The sequence below is a fragment of the Notothenia coriiceps genome, unplaced genomic scaffold (assembly GCF_000735185.1).
Source record: "Notothenia coriiceps isolate Sejong01 unplaced genomic scaffold, NC01 NC01_scaffold00024413, whole genome shotgun sequence".
In the NCBI taxonomy this organism is placed as follows: Eukaryota; Metazoa; Chordata; class Actinopteri; order Perciformes; family Nototheniidae; genus Notothenia; species Notothenia coriiceps.
The window spans coordinates 11,005-30,872 of record NW_011357114.1 but is presented as its reverse complement, the minus strand read 5'-3'; the positions used below and the strand labels follow the sequence as shown (position 1 = coordinate 30,872).

The window sequence follows — 19,868 nt, the reverse complement described above, 5'->3', positions numbered from 1 at the left end:
TGTTTCAAACTGTCTGAAATGAATCGCTACATCTGTATGAGTGTGTGTGTACGGCGGGCATGAGGCGTGCATGACGGGACGAGTTGTGTTCGCATGTGGAAAAGTCATACTCAGTGCGGTGAACACTGGCTTTATTGCTACTGTATCCGTAGCACCCCACGCAATAGTTGGGACTGTGAACTGACGTCAGTAAAAAAAGGTTTGCCCCCCCAAAGCGCAAATTTCAAACTCCGCCTATGGTCTGGGTGTCGCCCCGCTACGGTCACCCCGAATCAAAAGGCAACTCGGGTGCATCGACAGAGCGGTCAGCTCGCACACTCTCTTGGCCAAAGTCAAGGCAAGCAGCAAAGCTGTTTTCAATGATAGTGCCTTCAGGGAGGAGAGCTCCAGAGGCTCTAATGGTTCTGTGACCAGAGCCTCAAGCACCAACGGCAGATCCCATTGCGGACGAGATGGCTGCTGCATATACCTTAATTGCGGAATGAGCAAGCCCCCTGTCCACCAGTATCTGTAAATAGGACAGAATAGAGCCCAATGTACATTATAGAGGCTCTAGACTCCTTTCTTCCCACCACCGCTGGAATCCCAAACACTTCCTCCTGTAACAGGCTGTGGTGGATCCTGCTCTTGCTGCCTGGATAGTCTGAATAATTTGTCAGTCAGTCCCTCCCGTCTCAGCCTGTCACTCTCAGCCTGGAGAGGTTGGCCCAGAGTGGGTAACGCTCCTATTGCATCTGCGGTGGAAAGGCGTAGAGCAGCTGTCTTGGCCATGGCTCGTGTGCAAACGTGTCCACCCCCTAGGGTGGATTGTCCTGCCGAGCCAGGGAGAACCACCATTCGTCTGACAGGGGCCCGCCTCTTAACATGAGGCCGGCCCCCCTTTTCTCCAGTCCCGGAATGTGGGGGGCCTTCAGAGACCCACAACCACAGGTTCTCCGCTGCGCTAAACAAGGCGGCGGAGCTGACTCAGACCTGCCTGTTGATGTAAGCCACTGTGGTGCGGTTGACGCTCCTCAGCAGCACATGTTTGCCCTGTAGTAAGGGTTTGCAGTGCTGTAGGAGCGGTACTACTGCCCGTAGCTCTAGAAGGTTGATGTGCCCAGTTTCTGTCAAAGGCCAGCCACCACCTATAGCTCTCTCTAGGCAGGTCCCCCCCCATCCTGTCACGGATGCATCTTGAACACCGTGACGTAGGAGGTCACCCGCCCCAGTGGAGTTCCCCTCCGCAGATGCTTTGGGGACCCCCAGTATCGGAGGTTGCCCTCCACTGAGGGGGGGGGGTGGTCACCAGACGTCGTTTGTGCCTCTTGCGATCCAAACGAAGGCCGGCAAACCACCTCTGCAGGCGACGCATATGCAGTAACCCCAGTGGTACCACGAGGTCAGCAGCCGCCATGAGACCCAGAGTCTGCATGATGGTCAAAGCTGTCACCGTTGCCCCCTCTCGCAGTCTGCAAACTGCTTGAAGCAGGGATGCCTGTCTGCTCTCTGACAGGGTGGCACGTAGTCTGCCTGCATCGAGCAAAATCCCCATTTTAACGAGGTTTCGGTGCTTTCATAAACGCAAAAACGGAAGGTCCCCGTCGTGGATTGACTCATGTTGTCTGATGGCAACCGATGAGGGATAGGGGTGCGTGTCAAGTCGTTTACACACCGGTGTCGTGAGTCGGCAGAAGCACTGTACCGTACATCCCAAAAGAATTGCTGGACTATCAGTACCGGTCCAGTCCCTTCCCCGTTTGTGTTGGGTAACTAGGTTCACCCCTAACGCCAGTTAACCTTCTTTGTCAGGGTATGGAGTGGTCGTTCGGACCTCAATCCGACCCGCTAAACCGGGATTTTTATTTTAGAGTTAAAAAGGATTGATTACTGTTAAAACTAAATTTGGAGCCTAAAAAAGACAAAAAAAGACAAAAAAGATTTGTTTGGTCTGGTTCCGTCTTTAAATTTATGTATAAAAGAAGTACATTGTGTTTATTTTTATTTCCTCTAATGGTTCCATCAGATCCAGGATACACTTGTTTAGGTCTAACAAGTCTTATTTTGTATTTTTTTTTTTGTCGTGGATGAACCGACAGTAATTATAACGTTTCTAAAAAATTTAGTTGACTTTTTTTTTAGGGAGAACATCCGGTAGGGAAGAGTCGGTGCATACACAGCACAGTCCACCCGCACAGCACATCACAGCACTCACACAATGACAGGCGACCGGCGTCGATCGGTATAACCGCCCAAGACTTTTCACTCTTCTCATTTGATGATGGCCTCAGATAATTTTCGTTCCTGTTTTAGCCGCCTCAGATCTTTACAAAAATTTGTAGACGCTAACGAAGGCCAAGTTGGTAAAGGGTGTTTGGCATTTTCATTTTACGATTAATTAGCAATTTTCGTTTTTTTGGGTCGGGATCNCAACGTTATGTTCATGAGTTATTGATCCTTGAAATTCGAATCCGTCAATAGGAGTGAGAGTGTGTTGACGGGACATGCACGTTGCAAAGCTGAGCTGAGTTATTGACGGATTCGAATTTCAAGGATCAATAACTCATGAACATAACGTTGTAAAAATACAAACAACACTTTACAATTATAGCAAGGTAGACAACGAGCTACAGAATCATTTTTATCAGAACAGTTCGATACGCGCGTCATCCGAGCTAAACATCAAGAATTGGTCACAATCTGCAGCTGGAGGAGTGAGGAGGGCTTTGGGCAGTCTGCAAACTGCAACGCCGAAAACATATACTCCTAGGCCAGGGGGCTCCGTAGAAATAACTGAGTGAAGTGCACTGTGCAAGTATATACTTTTTAAATCCCCAGTATACTGAAATGTGCCGTTAAATTATCTTGGGTATTACATTGACGAAAAGATGGCAGATGTGTTGTCAGCAAGTTGGCGACATGTCATCAAAGATGAGTTACAGCCCATAGATTAAAGTGTCAGCTGCATGCATGGCATACAGTCTTTATTTTGCAGTGGGACTCTAACACTTGTCTAAAACACAACATCCACAACAAATGACATGATTTATTGTTGTTTGTATCAAATATTTGCCATTAAGATGGGAAGTTTAGTAAAATCAGTTCACAAACAAATAAAAGGCATGAGGACCCGACTTTAAAAGGGAATATTTGTTTAAATAGCACAACTTGCCATTAAAGAGGACATCATATGCTCATTTTCAGGTTCTTATTTGTATTTTGTGCGTCTTTTCAGGTTTTAACAACGGCACTGAATTACTACTACAATGTTATTCCTTCAGATCATGAGATTGTAAATTGTTTTGATCCCATTGGTCGAGTAAAGGTTAAATCCTAGGTAGCTAGAAGGTTAAGACGCTTGAAATGAAAGATCTTGAAGTCACTTTGCCTCTCCATATGTACATGCATGTACATACACAAGGGCAGTGCGAGGTGATCTGTCCCACCAGGTCCACATGGTGCACTCTGCCAGCATAATGACATTGCGTGGGCTCTCTCCTCTGCCAGCGTCTGTCCATCAGCTTCCCCAGAGCGAGCCGTTTAAAATGGATCTGGGTCACAGTGGGATCCCCTCTGTCCACCCGCTGGAACTTGGAAGCATTCGATTCATTTGTGACAGAGCTGCCAGCATTACTACAGCCAATCCTTGTGACACTCTTCACTGCCAGCGAGAGCTGCTGCATTATGTATTAACACTTAGCAGGTACTATGTGCTCTCGTATACAATGCACATAGTCCTAAACTGGATCCAGAGTGTTTGAATGGAAAAACTGAAATCTATTAGGAAAAGAAGAAATCTTCAGACCTTTGCTCGACATTCTCAGTCGTGGTAAGGCTGCTACTGATGCTCATTATTGCCATTACACTTTCCTATTGAGATTATTTAATTATTGCTGTCAAAAAAAGGTTTCGCAAATAAATATTTTAAAATGTCTAAGGAAAACAAATGTCACTTTAACAGTATACTTTAGCTATCTATCCATCTTTTGCAAAGGTAAATATGCCATAAATATATAAAGTATTAATTTGTATTTATCACAAGACGCTGAAAAACGGATTAATGCCTTAATTTCAAGCCAACTTTACTGCAACTGTAATGCAAAATGTAAACACACTACAATGTGAAGTGGTGCAAAAATTAACCCTAGAACCCGGAAATTAGTTAGCCTTAAACAACTTGCGGATCCATCTGTGTCTGTGGTTAACACGAGCTGAAGAGATTTCCGCGTTTTGTTCTACAACATAAAATATGTCAGAAAACACCGCACTCGTGAATGTCCAAAGCTTCTATGTTTTATTTTTCATGTTTTCATGTTACGCGTGTCATCTCCTCTATCTTCCTCTTTAAACACTGTCCTATGGTTTAAAAAAAAATCAAAAATCTTCCTTCAATATATTCACTGTACTTTATTTTGACTCAATCCCACATACATCCTCCTGCTACTAACTATGTGTGCACTACGTGTGGATTATTCCCCAACATATTTACATTTTCCTCTTCTTTGTTACATGTAAAGTATTGTGTGTTTCCAATGTCTTAAAGGGGACCTATCATACAAAATGCACTTTTTGATGTATTTTATACATACAGTACGTGTCCCCCAGGGAACTCACAAAGTGTAAGAAAATAAAACCCTCTCTCTTTTCCTCTTTGCGCAAATCTGTGAAAAACGGGGGTACAACGAGCTGGATTTGCCATCCGATATGACGTTATTTACACACGTGGTGGACCCACGGCCCTATCAGAAAGTTGCTATCAGAATCAATGCGTGACGTATTTTGGACGTAATATGGCCTTTGTTTACATTAGCAAGCATCGCTAACACTCAGAGCTAACCAGTACTGGAGAGAGCACATGTGTGAAGAAGCAGGATAAAGAAAGGAACTCACCTTGTGGTAAACCAGCAAGAGAGAAAGCCTTTGAGCTCCATACTGTTTCAGAAATAATCCTTGATGTAGTTTTGGCATTTCATCACCGCAGAATTTATTTTAGACAGTATCTGCCGGTCCCGCATAAGCCTTTTTCCCCCCTCTTTTTTTTTTTTAAAGCGTTATACCCCGAATCAGCACTTTAGTAACAGGAAGTGAAATAGAGGGATATGAGGCATGGCTAGAATGGGTGATCTGTTTGGTATTTTGAGCAAAACACTTCATTATACATTTTTATATATATGACCTATGCTATTGCCTAAATATTGCATGACGGTGACCTTTAAAATGTTATTAATGATGTAGCTCTTTTTGAGATGTTAATGCTAGCATGTCATTTTGACAAAAGTTTGTTTTTGTGGCAACACTTTGGTGAAGACTCTTTCAAGTCTCAATTTTACAAAGCCAGAAGAAATATTTCATCCGGTTGCAAAGTCTCCTCTCACCTTTGCTCCTGTCTGCCGCTCTCCTGTCAGCTATCCAATACAAGGGGAAATGGTCCAAAAATTCAGTGAAAAATGGTCTGCACCGAGCCCTGACCTCAACCCCTTCCAACAGCTCTGGGATGAAGTCGCTTGCCAACTGTGAGCCAGATCTTATCACTACCATCAGTGTTGGCCCTCACTAATGCTCTCTTCGCTGAATGTGAACAAATCCCTGCAGCCAGGTTCAAAAATCTGTTGGGAAAAAATAACCAGAAGTGTGGAGGCTGTTGTAGCAGCATATGGGGTTGGAATGACACTTCCAATAATCACATATGGCTGTAAGGCTCCAGTGTCCACATACTTTTTTCTAGACTTTTCCACAAATTGCTCTGTCAGAGTTTCTGCACATGTCAAGTCTGTGCATAAGGTGCAAATGGAGAGTGACAAACGATGGGAGAGACCCCATCCATTATTGCTGTTTCAGTTTATTGCAACAGCCGTGTACTCAATTGTATTGACTAACCTGGCATTTTTGATGGGAGAGAATGTCTAAACTAATCAGATCTGGTGCCTGTGACTGTTAGATGATGATCCTGTCTTTGTCTCTTGGTGTAATATTCTGTCTAGCTAAGAATACCATTTATAATCATTTCCTAACATTGACCTCCTTACACCAATAACTCGTCCAGATATTTTTTTTTGAAAACACTTACATTTCCAGGCATTTTCCTGCAGTTTTTCTCGATTGACCAAATTAAACTAAAGCAGCCAACTATCCATCCTTTATTAATGACAGCACTGTGAGTGCGTTCAAGCTATGTGCTTTGTGCTGAGTGATTTCCTACTTTGCCAGGGCTGATTCATCTATCAAGTGCTGGGACTAGATTCCTTATAAACAAATTACATATACGTTTTTAAATGTGAGCTTTGTTTTGTGGCAGAGTTGTTGCAAACTAGTAGCAATAACAGTCAAAAATCACATAAAGGGGATAATTGGATCACACGCACCCTGAACTTTAGATTACCGCAAAGAAAAACCATCGTCACAGGGTGATAAACTCTTGAACCTCTATTAAACACACATTTTAATGTGTGAAATGTATGTGGCGGTGGTGAAGAAAAAAAGCCTTTTTTTTCTGCAATTAGACAGATAGTAGGTTGTTATTTATTTGGCGCTTTCATTTTTAGGTTCATGGCAGGGTAATTTAAATGAGCTCTCAGTAGCCGCTATAATTGGTCCCTTGATCAAACCTGTGATTGCGAAGCGCAGCTGCAAGGAGAAAAAATACTTGTTTTATGATTATGGTACACAGATACTTAAATCCATTTAAACCAGTGTTTTACATTCCTTCTTTTACCTTAACTGAATAGCAATTTCAGTTGAGATTAGCTAGCAAATCCAAAACCACATTTCAATATGTGAGACTCATCTTTATACTCGCTTAGATCTACAGATAAAAAACATTTGTCAGAAATGTCACATCCTCCCGTTGGGGGAAGCAGTATCATTGAAATACAGGCACTGAACTTTAACAAAAGCAGAACACATCCCCCCTGTCGTCTGTTCAAAGCTCGCTAAAGGGCTCATGTGTATTAGAGGTGGGTTTTTATTGTCTTTATCACTCTTATAGGATGATAAATGAACATATTTAAATGCAAACAAGGTACAACTATTATATATCCATGTTTTGTTTGCTCTGCTGTTCAGAAACACAAAGCGTAATTGAATCAAGGCAATATTTTCTCTCAGCGATATGATTTCCCATAGCTGCTGGTGATGGAGGTCTCGGATGATGTTGCTTTTTCTTAACCCACTCAAACAACCCATAACAATATTAACGCAACATCAAATTGACTCACTTACATCTAAGATGGATCACCATGAGCTGTGGCTCATGTTCCCATGTAAAGAGGCTGCAATCAATCATTTTTGGCAAAGTAGCATTCCACCGTGGGTTCTGTCAACTGGAAGAAACACTCACAGTCCCATAACTGAGCTGTGACAGTTCTCCACTCACTTGAGACGCACTGAACAAATCAAAGCTCTCATATCTGGGGAAACGGCATACAGCGAGGAGACTGGGAGGGAGAGCCGGTTGATACTCACTCTTACACTAGGATAACATTTGTCACACTGCTTGTTGTGCTTAACTTACAGGGGGAATCAAAAATTCTACTTCACTTTTTTTCAACACAAGGTTATTTATACAGTGCATTACAGCACCTACACATTTTTAATTCAAAGGGTTTGCATCATTTAGTTCTTCAACAAAGGGACCGTCACCCACGTGGGGTCTTCAAAATTGCTACACAGGGGCCGGCAAAGTGTTTGATAAGTTATACTTTGTTTTTAAATAAAAGTTATGTCTGAAAATGCACATTAGGTTCATGAATCCAACATAAAACACACAACTGGCTCATTGTTAGTTGAAGCGTCAGCATATCGAAATGTGATGTAATTATTGTCCAACTGCTATGCATTCCTGTGGGATCAGTAGCTTACCTGTGCCAAAGCACTGTACGGAACATTTAAGGTGAAATATTGACTACAAATTATTATTTGAATAGCGTAGTAGTGTACGCATCATAAAAGGGAATGTGTATAGATGGTACTGCCTTAGTGCCTTAGGCCACCTTACAAATGATTGAACGCTCAATGGAGCCAAGTCTGCTATGATTGGTTAGCTGGCAGGCTCTTTTGTATTTGGCCAGCCACTTAGAGATGTCCCGCCCATTAGCCTATCACGTACAATGTGTTGGAGTGCTAGCCAAAATAAACGTGAGTGTTACGTAGTGATGTCACTATGTTACGGAAGTAAACAAAGGAGTCCAATGGAGGCGACTAACATGCACATAACCTATTTAACACACTACAGGAAATGGATATTTCAACAAGCATAAAAGGGCCCCTTTTGCTAAGGGGTCATGAAAAACATTGAAGACCCCTGCATTATATCTTGAATTGGAGATACAGAAGAGAAGAGGGAGATACACAAAGGTTAAGAGGGAGACTATGTGTTTAAGGCATTTGATTACTCTCCTTTTAACATCAAGGGCAATGACTGTCATTTCTGATGTTCTTCTTGTCACTTGAACCTAGCGTTTTCAAAATAATATTTGACTCTGTTTGTCCTACAATAGGAAACCATCACCATGACTACCAACACAGCCACCTGGATTTGACTGCCCTCACACCTAAACTGGGTAAGAAAACACACTAATGTCCTTAACTGGAGATGTGACACATGTGGTGCAAAAATCCCTATGTAGATCAGAAAAATTGAAGAAGAGAAATTGATTTCTCATAATCGGACCCGACTTGACTTTCCCAAATGACATGGATCGTTATCTGTCTCTAAATGAAAGTCAGCCAAACCATTTTTGTGATTTCCAATTTCAAGGACAATAGTATATCTTTGACGGGGAAATTAAAATCTGAAGGACTGACAAAGAAGTCTTTGGAGAAAATGAAAAGCCGAAAGTTTATGATAATCAATGTATCATCTGTGGATGTTGCTGCAGTTATTGGAAACTCAATTACTTTTATTGCCTCCCATCTATTTCTCTTAATGTGATTTTCTGTGAAAGGAGAGCAGCTTTTAGTGTGGAATTACCGAATGTTCCAGCATCCAAACGTCAATGAAATGAAACACTTAGTAATTGAAGAGGGAGTCTGGCCCTACTCGTGATAAAATATCTCCCTGACATTCTAAAAACTGCAGAGACCGACTTTGAGTCATTATCCAAACTTTTCAGCCGTTAATGGAGCGCTGTGGGCCACATTCCACTTGTGCTTGTTGTGTGCCTCTTAAACAGGACAGCCTTTTTGCTCGGGAAATGGCTTTGAAAAGTACCGTTAGTACCAAATAAAACTCTTCAAACAGTCCTTTTGAAGCCTATATAGCTCCTGATGAGGGAGGGTAGCTTTTAGGAATAATTCCAGAGTTGCTGGGTTGGATTATATGTGTTAACTCGGGGCAGCATTCTACATGTAGCAATATTAGCTTTAAACAAGGGCAACCCTTCAGTGTGGTCGTTTGGTTGAAGCATCTGTGCACTTTGATTCTTATTGATCCTTTCTTTCTCACTTGGATTTGGTAGCCCACAGACAAATGCGACACGGTAAGTAATACACATACACTTGGTGTTTATGTGTATTCTTTCTTCACCTTTTCTTACACGTATCATGTAGCGATCAAAACTCTTTACCTGCACACTGGGGGTCATTTTCTATTCTCCTTTCTCGTTATTTTTTAAGCGCTTGTTTATATTTTGCTGTCACGCTGCATTGCAGTCCATGACCTTTAGTCCAGTCTGAGAGATTTCTTCTTCACACATTATTTTCACTCTTTCACTCCACCTAACTGGCTCTTCAAAACCCTCACACATGTCGGCACACTCTTTTTCCAACTCAGTGAATGTCTCTCCTCTACGCCATATGTTACTCGGTGTTGTGTGTCCTTGTCCTCCTTGCTGCAGTAGACACCCAGTCCTATTTTTAAATCCAGCAACACCGTCCCTGCCCGTATCCCAGCCCACCCACCCACCCACTGCGCCACCTGACCCACGACTGGGCGTCCCAAATACTGAAGCCTAAGGAGCTCTGTGCAGTGCAGGGAGCCTTCATGGTGCCACATCATATCACTGATAGCAAAACAGAAATGTTAACAGCATTTCACACCAGCCATCACTTGAGCCGCCTGGACACAGTTCACACATTCACAGTTTGCTCAGAATGTGTAAAGGCAAAGAAGCACAGATTGGTACGTTGTATTGATGTTACAAGTCAACACGTAGCGTTTCATGCCCTTGAAATGCTTGAAGGGAAAGTCACCAGACTACTTTTCCAAAATCCAAAAGTCTATTTGATGTACACAATATAGTCATTTGCATCGATGAAAATAGTCAAATGGCAGTTGTTGTGCTATTTGCACCCCCAACCGACCATATTCAAGGTGGCATCTCACTTTGTAAATGTTTGATGGGATACAAGGATAAAAGGCAGGATGTATGACACCAATGACTCTCTCTAAAACAATGCTGTTTTCTCACAATTATTATAATACAAATAAAATGGTCCAATTTGGGTGCATGTTTTAGGCATTATTATATATACACACAGGTGTAAATAGCCACATTCGCTATGACAACCCATATAGCATCTGCCTTTTTCTAAAACACTGTCTATTTCTAATACTTAACGGTTGGGGTTTAGCCTCCATTATTAGTTTATCTTCCAAGCATATTAACTGTTCAGTGGTACATTTTGTAGAGAAAGAGAACAGAGATCTGCCATGCAGGAATGGTACCCAATCTCTATAAGTGGATCTATTTATATGCAGATGACACGTACTTATACATGTACAAACAGAAGAGGAAAATGTAAAAGCGCAATAGAAAAATTGACTTTAACCAATGTTATAACACGAAAACAAATATCTAAATTAGCTATAGCACATAATGTACAAAGTTACTTTATTAAAAATGTGATTATTCATTAGCCAATGCAGATGGAATTAATTGGCTCCATGCCTGCGGCTGTAGGTTAAATGACCAAACATCGCACATGGGTCAAGCTAGATCAGTCCGTCGTACATCTCAAAATGCAAGCAGACCTTTTTAACTTGTTGTTTCCTACACGCTAAAGACCTCCAGCACAAGCCTTTCTCCCCCCACACTTCTCACAACCCCGGCCTCTTTATCTGCCTCCCTTTCTCTCCTCCAGTAAAGACTCCCAGTTGATTTCCCTTCTTTCTGACTGAGTTTACTCTGACTGCACCGCACCGCTTCCTTCCCTGTCCCCTGTAGAGAGACCACAGCGGATGAACAACATCCTGACCTCGGCCACCGAGCCCTACGACCTGTCCCTGTCCAGATCCTTCCAGAACCTCAGCCATCTGCCGCCCTCCTACGAGCTGGCCCTCAAGTCTGACTTAAGTAAATACTCCTCCTCTCTCCACAGATTAAGTAGGTGGTCCTTCATTTATCCTTCCTCGTCGTGTTTTTGCCTGATGCACTGAAAAGAGACAGGGAATGACGTGAACCTCATGCCCTGTGCATTAAAGGGCTCACTGTGATGAAACATTTGAATGTGCACTACAGAGACTTGCCTCATGATAAGTATCTCCAGATGTTTGGTGGCTCATCATGCAGATAAACCTCTCACTGTTTCACCTTTGTATGGAAAAAAAACCCACTTAAAATGCATGACAATGCTCTATAGCCTCCATGCTCATTCCCATCCACTTGCATCTAATTGGCGTGTAATCGGGCTCCATCTGCAGCCTACAGTATGTCATGTTGCCAATGTCTCTTAATGATATATTAAAAGCTTCTTTTTTTTCAGCTGAATGGCTTCTATACGCTAACAAGATGGCGCTTCAATGTTGCACTGTGACATTTTCAGCTGGATGATGACCAGTTCATTCCCAGTGCTCTCACATTGGTTGCATGTTTCCGGTTTTGATCTAGATTTTTCTTTAACTGATCAGTATTGTATTAAACAACTTTTTGAAAAGCTTACCTCGCCAAAAGTGTTTTTGAAACGTGACGGCCGCAAAACATTTAGGAATTTGTAAAATGCACAAAGCAAGTACAAACTCAAATTGAACGGGCCTCAAAACCCTTCACTTAATGTTGAAAGCTCTAATCTTTAACCATCAACACGTTGCACAGTAAGATAGCTTGACTGCTGATTCTTCATAATCATGTTTTGAATGTAGCTTTGCCTCAAAGACAGATTCCAATTTAGTTTTATCTTGTGAAAGATTCCATACGGTGCTCGGTATTTAAAAACAGTTTTCAGAACAGACTGAAGATAATAAGGTAAGATACAATATTCTCTATTATCCCCCAGGCGATTTGTGCTTGGACACTACTGCAACCAACTTAATACAATATGTAGCCCACAGGACATTACTGTGGTTCACCAAAGACATAATACAAATGATTAAAATGAGGAGAGAAATCATACAAGCCATACCACAGTACATAATGTAACTTCTTGCAAGGTACACATGCATTATGAGAACCTTCTTCCAATGGTTAAATTGTTTTCTAGAGCAGTGTTGTAGTTGTTGGATGAAAAGAAGATTAAAGCTTATTTTGTGCATTTCCTGGCTCTGTAAATTCTACCTGAAGGTAATAGTTTGCATTTGCAATGCAGAACGTGTGACAGGTCCTTCACAATTATGTGCGCATATCTTGACAACAGTTACTTCATAGGTAGCATGAAGGGGAAGGGTGTGTACTTTCTTCTGGTGTTGTTCAAAAACATTAAGGATACTTTTACACCAAACCTGTTTGGTGCAGTTCAGACGAACTTCGGGGCATTAAGCTGTTTGGTTTTGTTTGTTTGGGCTAATTTAAAAGCTGTCAAACTAACATTGGGACAGAACAAACACCCAAGACTAGTATCGCCATGAAACATTTGAGAACTGAAAGCAAAAACCGTCCAACTACAGTATTTTACGATATTGCAATTTTAGAACGACCTTAAAATTATTTTTGAACTGTGAAGAGAGCCTTCTGTATGTGCTTGATGCATATGTATGCATCATGGCAAGTTACCATTGGTACTATAAAATTAAATATTGTAATACATTTATAGAAAGGATTTATTCAGTCATGTTAAAAAGCCTTCTTCTGATACAGAATGGGATTTAGAAAGCTCTTTACTTGTTGGTGGTATTCAAGGTTAGATTGAATTGGTCATATGATAACTGAAGTATGTTAAAGGGATTGGATATCAGTAGCAGATGCAGTGGGCCTGTTCTTCTATAAACAGATCTATTTTCTTAAAGCTGAATATTTAAATAACACAAAGGTTTATTAAAGCAGAATTCTGCATGCACATCTCTCTTCTGTTTGAACCTGATGCAGAACGCGAGAGGATCTTGCAAAAGCGGTGTGAACAGAACATTCAAAGTGCAAGGAAATCATTTTTGTGAACTACTTACCCTCTATATCCTCCGCTTCAGACTATCATACGTCAGTTCTTGAGCTAAGAATGCTATATTTGAGCGTTAAGATAATCGGGTGGACCAATAACTAATCTTGTCTAAAAATAAAAACTCGTTTGAGTACTTGAACTTATCTTTTTAGCAATACGCAGTTTTAAAATGCACCAAAGTAAACAGCTATTGAATATGAGCCGCTAAGTAAGCCATGACGCTGCAATTCATTCCATTCAGTGCATCCATTATGTATTTCCAAAAGCACAACCATTGGCAACATACGGTTTTCTCTAAAGTGCATTCTATTGTGAATAACCACATTTAACCAATTTGTTGACAGTAGATATTTTTTCTTTTCTTTTTAAAAAACATCCTCATCCTTTTGCCTTAAGAAGCTTCTCTGTGCTTAACGGATTTGTCAGTTAAAAACACAGTGGAGCATTACTCTTGGTGTACTTTTACCTCTAACCTTATTTCCAGGAACAAATTCAGTGAAGAGCACATTTTCCAAGCACTTGTGAGTTGTAACAAACACACAATATGCACCATTCACTGTCCTTGAATTATAATAGACATTACAGACTTAGAAAGCCATTTGAATGTGCCATTGGTCCTGTGATAGAACAACATGCGTTGGTACAATCTCCTTTCAGCGCATTTAAAATGTGTCTTTTATAGGTTTTACTCCTCTCTCCCTTATCAACTCTGGGCTTTGCTCTTATCTCGCTGAAGCTTGTACACACACAGAAAATCACAGACATGAATCACCACGAAAAGGCTTGAATTTGAGACAGGAGCCCTGAAGAATTTGTCAAAAGAGCGAGCAAAGTCGTCCCTTAAACAAAGCCCTTCCACTTGGAAAAATTAATTACGGGTTCTATCACGGGTGAGGCTTTTTGGAAACAAGCCTAAAAGTAATATAATTAGTTGCTTTTTTAATTAAACCATCTGGAGGGATAATGATTACGACTAAATTGCATTAGCATGGTTTATTTGATATTTTAAATGATGTGTGTGAGCGCAGTGTGTGTTCTTCAGTGATGTCAGTGAGGCAGGCTGCTGCTAAGGTAACCTGCTTGTTTGGCTCTGTTGTTCACCTTAACCTGTTACACCCCCAAAAGGGATTAAAACACCTCAAAGAACAAACAAGCTACCTTCAATCCTCACCAAAGAAAAACAGGAATGAAATTGCTTCCCTTCCCCCCTTTTAATTTCATATGCTCCTTCTCCAAACCTCTCTAAAGATCACTTTATAATTGATGTTCCACCAGTTTCACGAGTGTTAGCGCATTATATGATTACAGTTTTCTGTGATCAATAGCTGACACATAAATATACTGCTTGTATTGAATCTAATCTCGCAGAGTGGGAGCTGGGGTTCCATTAACCGTTGTTAGCTATTTCCTGTGTTTGCAGCTCCGCGCCACGTTTGGGACCCTTTAGCCTCTCGCAATCATCTTAATTGTAAACTGCTACATTTTATTGGCGCTGCAGAAATTAGATGGAGCAGTTCGCACCGCCCCTCTTATATCATTCTAGTCACTTAAAGTGTAAATGGTGTAACATATGTACGCTCATAAAAAGCAAGTCTTAAATCAAGTGTTAGAAGGAGAGGAATTCCATTTGTAGCCGGGCATTTTGAAGTTCCCCAGAAACCTTCTACTGAAATTAATATTATATTTCATTCTCAAACACTGGCCAAAGTCTTTATCCACCTTAACAACAGTGAGAAGCCTAATTACTTTTGATTCAATGAATATAGGTTATTATATTAGATAGAGAAGCCTCCCTGATTAGATTTTCTGTTGATTCTTATTACTGAAAAATACTTCCCCCAATGTTAACATGTTGTTAAAGCAAATTCAGAATGTTTTTTATTTGCGTAAGTTTTGTCAATCACTGTAATGTTACCATTGATAGATATGAAAAAAAATGTGTGCAGACTTTTTACATTAAAGCGTTCGAGAGACTAAATGAGAAAGCCCCTCCCACATTCCTGATAAGCCTTTATTTAAAAAGAAATGGAAAGGACATCAAAAAATCATGATTAAAGTTCCTATCAATATGGTTTGACCAAGTGCCCAAAAGTGTGCAGACTGCCTAGGGTTAGGGTTAGGGTATGTTTTCTTCTTGGGGTGGATGAGCACATAATTGACCATGTTGCAAATGTTTCAAATTCAATGCTTGGGAAGTCAGAGTTTTATTGGCAGTAACTTTTTGGTGGCAAACTAAATATCAGAATATGGAAAAACCTGGAAAAGTTGGTCCTTATTGGTTGGTGACATGGCTCTGTCTGTTATCGAAGACCCGCCCTTTATTTGAGAATTTATGTTAGATTTTTTTTCTTTTGACAGCAGGACATAATACACTCCTGCCATATTAACATTTTAGTTTATAATCACTACAAATCTGTGACGCTGGCTGCAGTTTGACCTATCAAAGGAGCTATGGGGCATAACTTCTCAATTGTCTTTATACTTGTAGCCTCTGGTTGAGTTTGGTTGACATTTTCTGCCACAATGTCACATCTAAACCAAGTTTTTAGGGAAAAAATGCTGGAGCACATTGCCATGGGCCAAAGTTAGCCCTCCTTCATTAAGAATGCACAGAGCAGTGGACATGAAACCCCTTATAGCGGGACAAAAGGTGACCTTCTGTATCCAGGCGTGACATCTATTCCAGAGAGCCGAGCATCCACATCCACAATTCCCATCATCCCTCTTTTCCACGACCCAGTGAAGCGTGACACGGTCCTAAAATGGCCATTCGACCTCAGGGTTCTGCAATAATTAACTGCTGAAGAGGTAACGACCCCTCAGCACCAATAGTTCATCAGAGAGCTTCTGTGGTAGCGTCTCAATGTGTGCCAGCAGTGACAAAAACAGGTAGATACACAGCTGAGAGCTAATTGCCTCCCATGTTTAGTAGAGCCGAGCATGACTGTAACATTAGGAACACCCAGTGGGCAGACCAACCTGCTTCCTGGTAGAGGCCTGTTCAGACACAACCAGCTCATGAACTGTTGAGTATTTTTGCGTTGAGTAGAAATTATGACTCTTCTTCACACTAATGGGAAATTACATTGATAAGAGTCTACTGTTGTTCTGTTTTTTATGAAAAAAAAGGCCATGTTTGAAAGGACTCTCCAATTACTGTGTTGGTTACCATTATCACCCCATCCGTTCAACAGCTGCCAGAATGTGCGGGACAGATATAATGGAGACTAATGTGTCGACACTTGTGGTCCTCGGGCCCGTTTCAAACGTGATTTGTGGGCACTGCTTATATGCAGATTTCCTTGTGAAAGCATTACTTTTCTCAAATGATTGTAGCTTGCAAATTACATATACATCTGCAAGTCCTAGAGGGCTTTTGCATGCTCCTGCATGGTTTGCAATAATTTGTTGTCTTGATGAATGAAATCTGTAAAAAAGAAAAGGTTATTTGTTTTTTATGGTCTTGCTGCCCCTGCCCTGGGAAAAAACTTCCCCATATGTGTACTATAGCAAATATCCTGTCAATATAGGTTTGTTCTGAATAAACCAACGTTGAAAGGACTTCTAGGAATTGTGCTAACCACGAACTACAGTAGAATGCACCTTCGGCAAGACATTTATTTGAGCTAAAAATTGTAAAAAGATGAATCCTGGAACCGATTGGCTATGCTTCTGACATCAATAACCTTCTGGGGGCACGGGGCTATATTTCAAGGGGGTTCCCATGTAGCCAGTGAATGTTCAATCCAAAACTTCCTTTTCTGTTTGCTGTTCATTGTTTAAAGTCCAATTAGCAACTTGAGACAATGAATGGAGCTGGATTTACTATTCAATGTCTATGACCAGGTGTTTTTGAAGCCAATTTAAAATAAAAAGCGAATAAAAGGCTGTTTGATCGTCAGACGATATCCCCATGGGTTCTGATATTTCGTTTTGGCAAATGGGTTCCAATGTTCTCTCTGTTCTTCTCCATACAACCAATGCCTGTTCAGAAGTGATTGATCGATACTACTACCCAACATTCAAAATAGTACGGAATTGCCAACAGTTTTCTGCATTCATATCCAGACATCTGTTTAAAAAGATGAGCAAATATGTAATTTTAGACTCCAAATTACTGTTCTGTAAAGTACTGGTATTGTGTAAAGCTGCCGTCACATTATCTGCGGTAAAACTGCAGAGCCCGAAAAGGTGGTGGTACTGCCAGCTCGACCTTTCAAAGCATAACCAAGAGTAAAATCTACGTGAAGCCGCACAGGCAGACAAGGGAGTCAACCATAGAAGAAGAACTAATCAGCCGTTCTCTGTACCCTACTATGTGGTGAGCATAGAGCTAATTGCTTATCATGTGAAGGCAGCTTAAGGTTGTATTTGTTCCAAGCAAGGCCAGGAGTCTTGATGCTGTTGTCTCTCCCTGATAATCTCCATATTCTTTCTCCTCAGGTGATAAGGATGTAGATGAGTACTACACGAGGAAGCATCATCATCCTGACTTTGGCGGCCGGGGACCAACCCACATGGTGAAGCTAAACTCAGAACCCCAGCAGCACCAGCAGCACCAACAGCACCAACAGCACCAACAGCACCAACAGCACCAACAGCGGCAGCGTCCCCGCCGAGTCCAGAGGGCCATGTCCCAGGATCACGTCCTGTCCCCTCCCAGGACGCCACGTCGTGGGGACTATGGCTTATCGTCCTACGGCGTCATGGCAGCTGCATCATACAGCAGCAGCCGGCACCTCTCAGAGGAGCAGCTGCTGTCAGCAGACCGCCTCCAATCCCAGGATCCTTTGCTGTCCCCCGCTATGAGGCGCGACAAGTTCCGGGAGAAGGCGATGGCGCGGGCGATGTCTCACGCCGACATGCTGATGCCCGTCACGCCCACCATGGACCGCCACAAGATGACCAAGATGCACTCTCAACCCACTGCCTCTACCGACTACAACACGCTGACGGTCAACCACCAAGCGCCGACATCTAAAAGGCAGGCGTTTGCCTCCCGACGAACACACACCGTGGACCAACTACAGTACATTCCCGGCCACCACCACACATACCGCACTGCCAGCAAGAACGAAGTAACTGTTTAACCACAGATTGGAAGGATTCCTGAGACACAGACGTCGACAGAAATCTTCAAAATCAGCAAATCTCTTGTGCAGAGGTCTTCTTATTATAACAACCTCCTACATTAAAAAAAACTCTTCCAGCTTTTTAGCACAAGCTTCCTGTGTCATCAAGAATCAACCCCAGCAAAGACATCTCTCTCTTAGAGCATCATAAGGGCTTTGCGTGTTGACACAAAGAGGGATCCTTCATGTCAGACGTTTGACGGCCTGAAGAAAATATTTTTTAAACTGGACATGGGACTGGATAGGAATTGTATCAACTTTATAAATATATAAATATACTATATTTACTATTTGTATTTTCAGTCCTTATTATAGCTTTAGAGATTCTCAGTGACTGATGTAAGCACTTCAAGTGGTGCCTCTTGAACTCGTCCCCTTTCAGTGAAGAAGTGGATTTATGGGTTAAAAAGCACAATTACTGAATTCCCTTTTTTGTTTGATTTAATTGACTCTTCTTCTTTGGTAAACGGCCAGGACATATCAGCTTAATAGTTAAAACAGAGGCTATTTCTGTTGCATACAATAGATGATTGTAAATAGGCTATATTAGCAGCATTAGAACAAGAAAAGCTGGCCCTTTGACTATATTGTTTGGTTTGGTTTTCTCCCACCTGGAATATTTCTTAGATTCCCAATTAATACTTTTAGTTTTAGATAAGTCAAAGATCCCAAATGAATAATATTTCCACAGATGTCTGCAAAATATGTGGATTTAATATGTATATGGGAAGTATTTTTTTCTTTCTACTGTGCTTGTAGCATAGAATGAATGCGTATGAAATAATCTTTTACCACCGTCGGCTGGCAGCTTAAGTCTGCAGGTGGAAATGAAGCTTGATGGTTGTTTGACCTAGCTTAATTTCTGTTCACACATCTTTTGTCATCCACGAAGATGACGCTTCACCGCCCTTTCTGCTCGGTTTGTGATTGGCCAGCTGCTTTCATCTCTACATATCAGGTACTCGTTGTGTCGGAGCGCATGGATCGAGCCGTAGTTTTGCATCGATGTGTTGACGGAAACAATCAGTAATAATGAGGACATCATAATCAAGCATTACTTAAAACTGTGACCTGTTTGTCCAGATGTTTTCATTAAAGCAATGCCTTATTGTATGGAATCCCATGTGCTCTTAATTGAACAATCATGCTTTTGTCAAATGTCACGTGTTTGTGCAATATTATTGATTATAGTTTACCAGCAGAACCAGCAGTAAAATTCCGTTCAGTGATAGATGATACAGTATACCTCACAAAACATTCAAATAAAAGAGTCCCAAACTTTAAAAGGAAAACTATAAATATATACTAAAGGGTATTTCTATTTAAAAATCTGTCAAAGTATCTCTAAAGTATTTTAGCTTTATTGGAGGTCTGTTGGCTCATACAGTGCTTATTTTTGCCGCTGTTTAGTCAGATGAATTAGAAATAAGAGGTCTTCATGGGTTCACTTAG

The 19,868-nt window shown here is 41.4% G+C and overlaps 1 protein-coding gene across 5 annotated transcripts in view; it reads left to right on the top strand.

Moving 5' to 3' along the window:
• The window catches only part of LOC104955003 (protein shisa-6 homolog), a 29,203-nt gene extending 9,674 nt beyond the window's left edge, over positions 1–19,529 (top strand). For 2 of the 5 annotated variants that reach the window (XM_010782227.1, XM_010782224.1), the window contains exons 2-5: positions 8,475–8,537; positions 9,435–9,455; positions 11,142–11,300; positions 17,728–19,529. In XM_010782227.1, the coding sequence (XP_010780529.1) occupies positions 9,446–9,455; positions 11,142–11,300; positions 17,728–18,374 (816 nt within the window). In that variant the 5' untranslated portion in view covers positions 8,475–8,537; positions 9,435–9,445 and the 3' untranslated portion in view covers positions 18,375–19,529. The remainder of the gene's footprint in view (positions 1–8,474; positions 8,538–9,434; positions 9,456–11,141; positions 11,301–17,727) is intronic. The other 3 variants (XM_010782228.1, XM_010782225.1, XM_010782226.1) reach the window with 2 other exon arrangements.
• Positions 19,530–19,868: the final 339 nt, after the last annotated feature.